Below are 13780 nucleotides of genomic sequence, written 5' to 3' on the forward strand. Positions count from 1 at the left end.
TCTTTGGGGGTTCTGTGTTGATGGGGTTGAAAATGTAAGGGAGAAGAAATTGATTTTGGGATATTTTGAGAAGAAACTGATGGAATGATGGCATGCTTTGAAAAATTGTTAAGGCTACTATGAATGCAAGGAATTTTAGCCCCGTCCTTGCTTAAAGTATAAACCCTCTCTATTAAAACCCCTCTCTCACTTGAACCGCAAGCAATTCATCCGGCTTGGCATTGGCTTTGGCATTGGGATTGGCCTCAAGACGCTGCTTGACGACGCTTACCCACCACGGCACGTCCCTCCTCTCTCATCTTCAACGACTCAAACCCCAACTCCCTCTCCCTCACTATGCCACTCAACCCAGATCGAAAGGGACTAGGCCAATCCCACTATATTAATTCCTTGCTTTGATCTCAAGATGGAAAGGGAAAAGGCTATATTGGGCTTCAAATTTAACGACCCTCCTAGGTGGGTGGTGAAGGAGAAGAAGAAGGAACCCCGCCAGTCTTTCCAGCCCTTCGTTTTCTTCTATGTATGTTTTTTTTTTTCTTTGGGGGGGGGGGGGGGGGGGGAAGGAAATAACTTTCTGGGTCTTAAGCTATGTTTGTTTCTTAGTTTTCTTTAATGATTTAGTAAATTATGTCTTTTGCTTTAGTAATGTGGTCTGATGGGTGATATTTTGGTTTTGAATGATGTTCTTAGGTTGGGAACCAGCCTTATGAAGCTCTGAAAGGTGATATCATATACAATAAAAGACTTAATTTCGCTAATGTCAAGGACAAGGTGCGAAGAACAACTTATTGTGTATGTTTCTTTGGTTGTGTTTTTTTTTTTTTTTTTTCAATTGTGGAGGTATTTTGCCCTTCTTTTGGTTTTTTCTTCCATACCCATTTTATATTTGATTTGTTTACCAAGTGGTCGATGTCGACACGCTCTTGAATGGGGCAATTGGGATTGGAAAAGTACATTAGTAGCTCAAAGCACAATATGATCCGGTTGAATAGTTTAGTTAGAAATATGGTGAAGAGAAGAAAGGAAATGCTTGCGGAAGAAACATAGAGATTTTGGAAAAGAAAATAAGAAGAAGAAAAAGATAGAAAGAAAGAAGGGTTAAATATGCTTAAGCCCCTAAACAAACGGCCATTTTGAAAAAAGCCCCACGTATTGATAGGTGTGACACTTTGATAAATCAAACTATCATTTTGTTGCAATAAAGCCACTTTTTTGTCATTCTTCTAAAAATACACTTTTTTTTCTTTTTTTTCTTTTTTTTTAAAAAAACAACTAGCAACCATTTTGAAAGAAGCCTCACGTACTGACCGATGTGACACTTAAATACATCAAACTATCATTTTGTTGCAATTAAGGGTGCGTTTGGGATTGGGATTTCATAGACAATAAGTGCGATTTTAAACCAAATCGCAGAACATAGATCGTTTGGGAACTGCGTTTTTAAAAATTGCGATTTGAAAATGCAGAAAATCTGCTTTTTCAAATCGCAGATAAGATGGTGCTTTTTTGAAAACGCAGAATTTTAAAGGTAAATTCGCGATTTTAAAGGCTAAATTGCGATTTTGCCAAACACTTAACTGCGTTTTTAAAAATCACTTTTTTCAAATCGCACATTTTAAAATCGTTATTTTAAATCGCGCTTTTTGAAATCGCAAACCCAAACGGACCCTAAGCCACTTTTGTGTCATTCTTCCAAAAATACCTTTATTTTCTTTTTCTTTTTCTTTTTCTTTTTTTTTTAAAAAAAAAACACGAAAAATCAAAAATCAAAATTTCATGCGAATTCTTTCTATGCTAATCAAACCTTACTCTATGTATTTTAGTATTTAATCATTTTTTTTATAATATATAAATTCAATTACTTTTTTATTTTTTTTAAAAGAAAATCAGGTTTTTTTTTAAAAGGATGACAGAAAAGTGGCTTAATTACAACAAAATTGTAGTTTGATGTATCTAAGTGTCACACATGTTAGTTCGTAGGGCTTTTTTGAAAATGGTTGTTAGTTCAAAGGATTTAAGTGTATTTAACCCAAGAAAGAAATTTCAGGAAAGTAAACCACATTGTAGAATGTTTAGGAAAGTTTGTTTAAGCAGATCCTGCTTATGTGGACTAGGCTTCTGCATTTGATTTAGTTTTTATCCTAAACCTCCATTTGGAGTAGGATTAGGAGATACATTGGCTTTAATCCTAGTGCGAACTCTACTTAATTTTAGTGAGAAAAGTTCAACTTTAAAATATATGAGGGCCATTAAATATGATAGCTTGTTCTAGGTTTGTATAATGAGAATTTTGAAAACCAAATTGATAGAAATAAATAATTTTAAGTTGAGTTTCTTTTGCATTCTGGCTTCCCCATGTATCCCTGTGGCTGTGGGCATTCTGTGCAGTGTACATGATATTTAAGAATGGGATAATTCATATGAGAATTGTGGTAAAAGTTCCTTTAGGTTAGATTCTCACATGTTGTAGGCTTGATTCTCCATACTGTTTGTAATAAAAATTCCTTTAAGTTTTCTCATTGCTTTGTAAACTTTTTGGCAATAGGCTTAAGTTTCCTTGGGCAAGCTCACAATAAGTAAATTGAACTTGCTTGTTATGAACTTGGTTGGAGGCAATATATAAATATGGCACCTTCTCTCTGAATAAAAAGTAGAGGGTGACTGACTAGGTGCATGTGCAACATACCAATAAAACATTTTTATTTTTTTTTTTGCTTTTTGTTTTTAAATGTTAGAGAATTAGTTCGGCGTAAATGCATTGACATCAATGGGGGGACATCCCTAGAAGAACAAGGTCACAGTGGGGATGGTGACTGAATTAGAATTAATTAGTTGAGCATGAAAGGAGTAAGCATTGGAGTCATATATTCCACATTGGAGTCATAACTTCTTGTCTGGTCGCTGTTTTACATTGGTTGAAAGGCTGAAAAGAGATGAATGCAAAACTAAAATTCAACTATGAGAATTGAAATACTTAAGTTACTTGAATCTAAACAAGATAAGTTTATGGAAACTTAAATGTATTGCTGAAGTAAAATGCTTAAGTTACTTGGGTTGTAATGATGACTTACTTTTTCCTTTGAATAATGTATGCGGGACTAAGGTTCCTTTGAAGGTGGCCTTTTTGCTTAAACGGCAACCTTGGGAAAGATTCTTACTATGGACAATATTAGGAAGCGGCATGTCATTATGATAGATAGGTTTTGTATGTGTAGAAGAAATAAGGAGTCTATGGACCATCTTCTTTTCCACTGTGAGGTTGTTTTTGCCTTATAGAATTTTTTTTCAATTACTTTTGGCTGTCATGGGTTATTCATAGACAAGTTATTGACTTGTATGCTTGTTGGTTGATTGCCGTCAACACTCAAAAGTATTGCTATATAGAAAATGGTGCCTTCGTGCCTTTTGTGGTGTTTATGAAGGGAAATAAATGAAAAAAAATTTGAAGATTATGAGAAGACTTTGGAGGACCTTATGTCTTTGTTCTTCAATACTCTGCATCTTTATACAGCTGCACTTGTTTCTTCTTTGATGTTTAATACTTAGTTATCATGATTTCTTTGTTCTTTTTTTCTCCTTCTAATTAGGTGTTTTCTCTAGTATACTTTTTGTGTGGCTTTTAATGATAGCTTGATTACTTAAAAAACTAAAGTTACTTGGGATCTAAACAAGATAAGTCCGCTGATTTTTTGTTGGGCTGCTGATTATTTTTAGAGTATAGACACCTTAGGCAACTATTTATGGTCTCACAACTCAATACTATAAGAACAATAGAGAATTTATGGATGTTCTCCATGAAACTAGAATCTATGTAGACATGATTTTTGGTGGGGTTGAGAGCAGATTCTTCTAAATGGAAACGAACAGAAGAAAAAAAAAAAATCTCTAAATGTGACAACTTATTAGCCCTTGCGCTTTGGCTCAAGTGACTACTGGTGGTTTAGGGTTAAATGTCCTAGATTCAAATCTTTTCAGTGCAAGAAAGGGGTTTTACATTTCACCTTTTTGAACTTTACATTTCCCTCTTGACTTTAAAAGGTTTTTCACGAATTTTTGTCAATTACTCGATTCCCCCCCCCCCTTGAGCTACTTAGTTGAAATCCTTTGTGATAAACACAAGACCTTATGTAATATGCATGCAACTTTTACATGTATATAGTTTATATATATATATATATATATTGTGTTGAGTCATCAATAATGGCTTTTTAACTATCGAGGACAAAATTATTGGTGTAGAACTCTAGAACCCCATCAGTAAATGCTAATTGTCACATGCAGATCACATGATTGGTCTTGGTTTGCTAGTAATTTATGAAAATTCCTCAATTAAAGGACCAAATTATTTTTGACAAGTAATCAAGATATCATTAAAATTGTAAGACGCATATAGGTACACATGGAGAATACAAGAAAAGCCACCTAACTAGAAGAAGCAAAAAGAACAAGAAACTAATGAAAATTAATCACCAATAGAGAAACAAAAGCAACTGTCCAAAGATACAGGATGTTGAAAAATAAAGATTTAATCTCTTCCAAAGTCCTCTCATGGTCTTCTGAAATTTTTATCATTCATTTCTCTCTAAAGACACCATAAAAACCACAAATGTACCATCTTCCACACAGCATGTAACGCCCCCAAACCGCTAAGGGTTAGGTTCGTCCATTTTCAAACACCAAACCGCAAAGATTCATAAGGTCTACTAGGTAACCTAACTAATATGTTGAATTAAGTAAATTACTAGAAATTAATTTTAAAACTCAGAGCTTCAATAAATGCGGAAACGATTATTTTAAAAAGAGTAATAATGTTTAATACAATAATTGAAATGCAAAGGAACTGGATTTATTGTGCAAGTGCACTTATTAAGGTAACAGAAAAATAATATCCTACTGCTAGCCTAGATCCCATCCCGGCCGCCTAGGTCTCTCTGATCATATCCTGAAAACAAAACAAAATAAAGGGTGAGCGAGAAATGCCCAGTAAGGTAACCCTCAACCATAAAACGGTTGAGTTAACTTCATTTTCTTTAAAACAATTATTAAAATACACTTGAAATCTAAATTTCTAGAATACAAATAAAAATTCGGCATTTTACTTAACATATAAAATTATTGGTTGATAAATAAATTTCTCATATGTATGGCCCATGTACACTATTACGCCCTGTGTACTAGGGTTGCGCGGTCTACTGAGACCTCAGGCAGGTAAACTGTGGCCACAGGCCCTGCCCCGTCAGCTAATTAATTGAAGTGCACTTAGCATGACATAGGGATGGATCCGCTTTCTCTAAGTCCTTGAGCGGTTGCACTTCCATCCAAGCAACGGTACCGAGCTTAAAATCTGTAAATCTCTGTGAATATCCTTGGGGCCAAAATAATAATCTCCTCCACACACGTGTCTCATCTATAAAAATCTCGTTCTCATAAATTATTCTTATTGCTTTGATAACTCTTGAGGCAACGTGTGGGAGGGTTTTTACTCTCCTTTTCTCATTAATTTCAAAAAGCTGTAACTTCCCGTCTCGGGAATCAACTAAACAATTTACTAATAATTAAAAAATCCTTTATAACCCAAAGCTTCTCTTAAAAACTGTAATTTCAAGAATAACATTTATACCGTCAACTTTCATTTCAAAAACTATTTTTAAAACAGTCCTTTCTGCATCAATATAATTTGAAATATAGAACAAGAACAATTAATTGCAAATATGCTTAAAAAGAAAGGATAAAGTAATATGACATAAAACAATTTGAGAAGGGGTAGAGGGTCCCTTACCTCTCTGATTGCAGTAAGTCGCTGAACTATCTCAACTGCTAACTAGTCACCTGATACAGGTTTAAATAAATCAATATCTCGTGCTATGCACTAAACTACACACTAACACCACTAGGATTTGTCTTGCTAACCTACTGAGAATGGATTCCTTAGATATGTTTAACAACATTAATTATTCTAATAATAATTAAATCATTAAATAAGTAATAACACATTTTCTTTTATTGACATTAGAAATACGACTCCATAAGGTAATTGTCATATTAAATATTTTATTTTATAATTATAGAATTTAATAAATTTCGATATCACAAACTATACCCTTAAATAAAGTAATTTATAAAAATGATCCATGATTTTTGAGGAATTTACAAGAAGGTTTGAATGTTTACATTAAACTACTTTGTACCAAAAATAGAATTTTTAGGACTATATATCTTTTTGTGGAAGAATTTAGGGTAAACCCAAATCTGTACATAAAAGTAAAAAGAAAATAAACAAAAGAAAATAAACAACAATTTATCATTTCTCCCAAAATAGCCTGGCTGAATTGAAAAGTAAGAGGATTTCATAATCCAACAATTCTGAATTGAGTTCTGCCAAGACAAAGAGAAGAAAAAAAAATATATACATATATATATCTATATACCTCTTGGTGGTATTAGAAAAAGGAAAGAATAGGGGAAAAAAAACAAAAGAAAAGGAAGACAATACAATAAGGCATGTGACGTTGGTATTTGGAGAAAGACAAAGGAGAGAGAAAAAGGACAATTGATGCTGCATCTCATGGTTAGAAAAGAGAAGAAAATATATATATATATATATATATATATATATATATATATATATATATATATATATATATTGAACATGAGGCACACGTTTTGAGAGGAAGGAGTCTAAAAGAAAAAGTAGCAATCCTTTTTCTTGATTGTTATGCTGACATGATATACAACAAGACAAAATACAATAAACAATGGTTATATCAACAAATGAATGCTACGGTTTCACCAGAAAAAGAGAACTAAGGAGAAGAAATAGGAGGTAAGATGGTACCTTGTCCACAGAGCTGAAAACTGTACAAGGGAGAGGAGGCTTGAAAACTCTTCTGAGACGGGAGAAGAGAGCGACGGCTCAAATATTTATTTATGGGAGTAGGGTTTCATTATTTGGCTGGTAGGGTTTTATATATACTAAAATAGGTATTTTAATAATAATAAATCAGATATCTAATATTTTTAATATAAAATCTGATCCTCATATTTTAATATAAATATAAAATATAAAAGTGGAACTTAAATTGATATAAATTTATTAAATTTAAAAGTATGTGTTTTAAGAAAATATAGGAGTGGTTATTTAATATTAAGAAATATGAATTAATATCAAGAAATAAAAATTCATATGTAAAATCAGGTGTTTATTAATCCTGTCTAGTTATCCATTCTCATAGGTGGTAAAGACTATTCTACCCTCAAAAGAGGGTCGGGGTTATTACACAGCAGCATTTTGAGTGTAGGCGGCAACACCTATCCATCGCAATGACGCGCCATTTCTGGAGATTGTCCATAGTAAGGATCTTTTGTAGGGCCGCCAACCAAGCGAAAAAGACCACCCTAAACAGAACCCTAGTCTGCCAAACACTCTTCCAAGGGAAGCAAAAACAGTCACTACAAGTCATGACACTGTAAAAGGATTTAACACAAAATAACCTTCTTTTGGAAGGGACTCACCACAGCTTGTCTTCGCCTTCCCATCTCATTCTCCCTAAATACAACAACCAAAAGAACAAGACTAAGACATTCACCTCCTAGTCATGAACCCCTCTAGCAAAGCTCACATTCCACTGAATGAAACGTCCAGGAAATTCCATGTGATTCGCAACAAAAGCATCTTTTGTGCACTCAATACCAAATAAACCTATATCCCCACACCATAGATCATGTCATAATCTAACCTTAGAGCCATCTCACACCTCAAATCTAGTAAGACTTGAAGACTTCCCCCAACCCACATAATATTCTTCCATATTCCCACCCTATACACCTTAACAGGCTCCCTAGAGCACGAACCTCCCCAAGAACTCCCATATTTAGCGTCCACCACCACTCTCCACGAAGCCTCTCTCTCAAGTCCATAGTGTCAAAGCCATTTACTTAAGAGCATAATTGAACCTCAACAAGTTTCTAATCTCCAACCCTCCCTTAGAGATCGGCAAACACATCGTAGACCATCACCAAGTGGTATTTGAACTCTTCAGCTAGTCCTTCCCATAAGATATCGTGTTGAAGCTTCTCAATATGGTTTGCAACACCCGTAGGGATAGGAAAAAGGAACATAAAGTACATAGGTAAATTGAAAATGGTGATCCTGATAAGGGTAAGCATACCACAGTTAGACAGATACAACCTTTTCCAACTAGCCAATCGATGTTTTATCTTCTCAATAACATTATCCCAAATATGCTTGGCCTTATGGGAAGCCCCCAACAGATGAATAAGATATTTCAAAGGCAAAGACACAGCCCCACAGCCTAGAATCCCAGCTAGCTCAAACACATTATCAACGCTTTCAACAGGAACCAATTCTAACTTGGCTAAATTTGCCTTCAAACCCGACAGAGCTTCAAAGCAGAAGAATAAGCCCCACAGATTATGAAGCTGATTAGGGTGGTCCCACAAAAAAATCAAGGTATCATTAGCAAACAGATGGTGAGAGATGTCAATTTTTGTCCCCACAAAGAAGCTTGACAACAAACCTCCACTCATAGCAACAAAGATCAACCTACCCAACGTCTCCATGACAGTTACTCCAGTCTTGTAACCGACGACTTGTGGGATCCCAGCTCCCCTCTCTATAGGTTTCGCTAGGGAGGTGGTGGATTTGGATCCCCTTTCTTTTAGGCTTTCAGTGGTGATTCTTAGGGGCTCTAAGAATATTTTGGTCTGGCCTAACCATGCTTTTGTTTCATGGGGGTGTCATCTAGTGGGGCTTCAGCAAGGGTGGGGACAAAGTTAGGTGAGTGGGTGGGGTTTTACTTGGCTATATTTCTTGTAGGGTTTTGCCTTGGCTGGTTGGCTCAGTTGGTGTCACTTGCCTTGGGGTTTTGGGGGTGTATTTTGCTTTTTCTAGTTAGGTGTTTTATTTTGTATGCTCCATGTGTACTTAGGGGCGCCTCACTTTTTTATAAAATTGATCGATTACATAAAAAACAAACAAACAGGGGAGACAGAAGGTTTTGAAGTCATTGCAAATATACCTTTTGTTTTGTTTTGTTTTTGTTTTAAATCTTTGAAATGCACTAGGTATCCATCACCTATTTGAGTGAAGACAAATCCCTAGGATGCACCCAATCATCTGACTTACTGTTGACTTACACAGATACTGGCATGAAAGTTGTAATTTCAGGCTACCAAAAAGGGGTTTGGAATTGCAAAAGAATTTAAGTCAAAGTTCAATGTCAAAATCTCAAATGTGTCATTGAAACCCAAAAAGGGGGGGGGGGGGGGGGGGGGGGGGGGTGCGCTAAGCCCTTCTCCTCTTATTGAAATTTCCATGTGGTTGGTAGGATGTGTAAATGTGTAATGTTGGACGACAAATGGTGCAAACCCAAGTGTAGGTTTTCGCAAGTATTGATTAGACACGAGAGAATAATTTTTATTATTACAGAAAAGAAAAAAAAAATAGAAATTTTGCTTATGGTTTCCACTCGAAAGTGAAGCAAAGGAATATAATTTAAATTAAAAAGTAAACTATGAAACTAAAATAAATAAATTTGATTTGGAAGATAATATTGGAAAATACAAGGGTTTCAAGGATCCACCTAGTATTTTATTACGTATTCATGAGACATAAAAAAATATAAAATAGATCAAACATGGGTTGATTGAGAATTTGATTTCAAAAACACGAAACAATAAATTAAGCATTCCATATATTTTCGAATCATATCAAATCAAATAAAGTAAGCATTTGATATAAACAAAAATCATAAGGAATCAAAATAAACATGTCTCATTAAATTACTCTCAAATAAAAATCATCCCCAAAATTTAATCATTCATCTATGAAAAACAAATAGTCCCAAGAAGACATAATAAAAATACTAGGCTTCACCTCTAGCCCTAAGTAGAGGTTTAGCTACTCATGTTTATGAAAATAAATTACATAATCAAAGTACTAAACATAAATTAAAAACAAAGAAAATAAAAATCAAACTCTGGGGCCTCTATGCTCTTCTATGCTCCTTGGCTCTTCCCTTCCTCCCCCTTTTTACAAGAGAAAAGCATGATATTTATAGGCAAGTCCTAGGGTTCGGTGTCTCCAAAAACTAAAGAGTGCGTTTTTGTTGCCAACTTGCTGCCCATTATAGAAGGAGATCATGCATTGAATGCCCAAGTATGGAAAGAAACGCATGTTTTTTTATGGAAGGAAGATCGCTTGTCTTGGAAAGAAAAACCCTTGCATTCATTGAATAGCCGCCCAAGTCTTGGAAAGAATTAGTATATTCGGTCTCCACAGGTCTGTGCTGTCTCATTGTGCATGGAAAAAAAATCGTGTCTCTTCAAGCTTGCGCCACACGTTCAAGTCTCTAACTTTCCATGTTTTGTTCTGTTCGGTGTCTCATAAATGAAGAGAAATAGTGTAAAGCCAAAACTAACTCATGGCTTAAATAAAATATTCTCAACTTAATTCTCTATATGGTGCAGCACCTTCCTGTAAAGAAATTTATAAAAACAAACTCATGCACAACTACATCATGATGAGGAGGGCTTTAAAATTTGTTTTTCCCCACTTCTTTGTAATTTGACAAAAAGAACATCATTTTCTCCTAATGACTTGTAAAACATCAAGACACCAAAACTAACTAAAAATGTTAGAAAATAACAAAACTAAAGGTCTAGTAAATACAAATTAAGGGGTCTAAATACACAATATTTGGCGCTCATCATACCCCCCAACTTACATTTTGCTAGTCCATTAGCAAAACAATCTAAAAATAGAAAATAAAATCAAAGCATGAAACATAAATCTGCTTTCGTGGGAGGGATGATTGCATTTAGCGTATGCAACAAGCCTTTTAAACCCCTAGGACTCCCTAGAGGACGAGTGAAGTCTCGTGGGGGTTTGTCAGAAATGATACCCACAAACATTGAAACACTATGTTGCCGACAAGAAAGAATTTTTACACAAACCATGGTTCATACATCATTAGCATGCTTAAAAAGACAAACACCATCATCAATATCAACAAGGGATCCAACATCAAATTACTCATAAATGGACAATTAAGACATCACATAATCTCAAAAGTGTAGAGTGAAGTTAACATACAATCATGAGGTTTCATTTTAATCTCAAGATAAGTACCTCAAAAATCGTTGGAATTCCTATCAAATGAACCAACCAAGGCAAGATATTATTTTATTTTATTTTATATATATATATATATATATTCTTTTTTTCTTTTCTTTTTCTTTTCTTTTTTTTCTAGGCTGTGCAATGCTCGACTCCCTTAAGCTTTCTAATTGACCCATGTAACAAGTGTTGGGTCAGTGACACCCAAACCAGATGGTCTTAGGGCACTAGATGTATAAACATCCCTAAGGGCTTAATTACTCAAGTCAAAAAAGCTACAAAGCCAAACTAGTCATACAATCAACCAAATTGAAATTTTCACATTTTGACGCAAACATTCAATGCTTAGTGAGGCAAGAGGCCCGGTCACTCAATGAAAAACTCAAAATGATCTTCTTCTTCTTCTTCTTCTTCTTCTTTTAATAAATGTAAATATATCTTGCAAGCCAAGGTTATTTATCAATAGGTCATCCAACAATTCTCAAAATACACAATGATTAAACACAAATTCATACCCCACAGATTGCATGCTAATGTGCTCGTGATAATTCAACTCAAACAAGTAAAGTTTTACTAGCCCAAAAATAAGTCAAAAGACTTAGATTCCTAATGACATGATGTGTTCAAAACTTTAAGCAAGCCAATAAAATGCAAACCACAGCTATGATTTAACTCAAACTTGACTTTTTTATTTAATTTTTTTTTTATGAAATATAAAATAAACAAAACAACATAAAAACAATGACAAGCATCAAGCATCAAGCTCCTCCCCCCAACCTAAAACTTACATTGTCTCTAATGTAACAAAATAAAGTAAAGAAGTAGAGATTAGGAAGAGTACCTTGAAGTAATGAAAACAAATTAAACGTATTCCCTGCAAAAATCAGAAAAACAAAACACACAAAAAAAAAAAACAAAACAAAACAAAAACAACCTAAACTACGACACATACATTTCGATTATAATGACAAATTGAGTTCATGTGTTTCGCAGATCCCAATAAACAGGATCCTCCAAATTACTAAACTCATCTATCGGCTCAAAATCTTCATAAAATGGTTTCAAATATTTTTCTTTAGAAACACTACCAATTTTGGAGTTTTCAATTTTGGGTGCTTTGACACTTGATGAATGAGTTTTAATGGGTGCATGCAAGTCCTTAAAACATAAGTTACATCCATTAGTGTCCATCACTGGATCAACATCTAGAACAACATGAGCTTTTTCCAATTCTATATCATCACTCATGGGATTTAGTAAACATGCATCTATAGGATCAGAAAACATAGAGTGAGAAAACTTATCTTCCACCAAGGTTTGGATCATGTCCACCTCAAGAATCTCCGTATCATCATCAATGCCAGGTTGTTTACAATTGTTGAAGATGTTCAACTCAACGGTCATATTTCCAAATGTAAGCTTCATGATTCCATTCCTGCAATAAATCAAAGCGTTAGAAGTAGCCAAAAATGGTCGTCCCAAAATGACAGGAACATCAGTGCTAGATGTGAAATAGGCTTTGTATCTAAAACAATGAAATCCACAGGAAAGTAAAATTTATCCACTTGCACCAAAACATCCTCTACTACCCCTTTCGGTATAACAACAGATAGGTCGGCAAGTTGAAGAACAACTTTGGTGGATTTTAACTCTCCAGGGCCAACTGCTCATAAACTGTGTAGGGTAGTAGATTTACACCTGCTCCTAAATCCATTAATGCTTTATCACTGCCAATGATGCATGGGATAGTTGGTGATCCAGGGTCTTTCTGCTTCAAAGGAATTTTCTGCTGAATTATAGCACTTACCTGCTCTGTTAAACATGCCTTCTTGTGAACAAAAAGCTTTCGCTTTACCGTGCAGAGATCTTTAAAAAAATTTGCATATGAAGGAATTTGTTTGATGGCATCTAACAAAAGAATGTTTATTTTCACTTACTTGAACACTTCCAAAATATCTTGATTTTCTGTTCCCTTTTTAGGTGCAAGCAACCTTTGGGGAAATGTGGCAATAGGCTCATACACTTTCTCCACAACATCTCCACCCTCATTAGGCTTGCCATCTTCCTTGGTTTCGAAATCTCCCTTAGGTGGTGAAACTTTTGTTCGGACCTCTTTATTAACCACCTTTCCACTCCTAAGGATAGTGACAGACTTGGCATGTTCCACTTGAGTATTGCTGACTTCATTTACCCCAGCTCGAGTCCTTGGGTTAGGTTCAGGTTGGGCTGGAAACTTTCCTTTCTCTCTCACATTCAATTGAGACTCAATTCTACCAATTGAGTTTTTTACTTCTTGGTTGATCTGATTTTGGCTTTGTATGAAAGCTTGCAATGTTTCCTCCAAGGTTTGCTTATGTGGTGGCACATAAGGCGCATGAGAAGAAGATCCTTGAGGTTCATTTGCAGATTAACCATTTCTCCAACTAAAATTCGGGTGATTCCGCTAGTTAGGATTATACGTCTCAGAATAGGGTGAACTGAATGGTCTTTGATATGCATTGGCCGCATTGGCCTATTCAAGCAACACCTCTTTGAAAGCAGGGATTGTGGGACAATCCTTGGTCAAATGCACATTAGCCTCACAAATCTCGCAACTAATCTCAATTGGTTTAGTACTCGTAGTCACACCCACTTTGCTCAGCT

At 35.0% G+C, this 13780-nt stretch overlaps 1 protein-coding gene across 1 annotated transcript; it reads right to left on the reverse strand.

Annotated features, from left to right (window-relative positions):
- Window positions 1-7983: 7983 nt before the first annotated feature.
- Window positions 7984-8580, reverse strand: LOC133876241 (uncharacterized). Its single transcript, XM_062314526.1, has one exon. It carries the CDS (start codon window positions 8578-8580, stop codon window positions 7984-7986), a length of 597 nt encoding a protein of 198 aa, XP_062170510.1.
- Between the last annotated feature and the right edge of the window lie 5200 nt (window positions 8581-13780).

This window comes from Alnus glutinosa, chromosome 8 (genome assembly GCF_958979055.1).
Source record: "Alnus glutinosa chromosome 8, dhAlnGlut1.1, whole genome shotgun sequence".
NCBI lineage: Eukaryota > Viridiplantae > Streptophyta > Magnoliopsida > Fagales > Betulaceae > Alnus > Alnus glutinosa.

Bases quoted from the DNA above. Each gene is read 5' to 3' on its own strand.
- LOC133876241 (XM_062314526.1), bottom strand. From the start codon at position 8,580: ATGGAGACGTTGGGTAGGTTGATCTTTGTTGCTATGAGTGGAGGTTTG.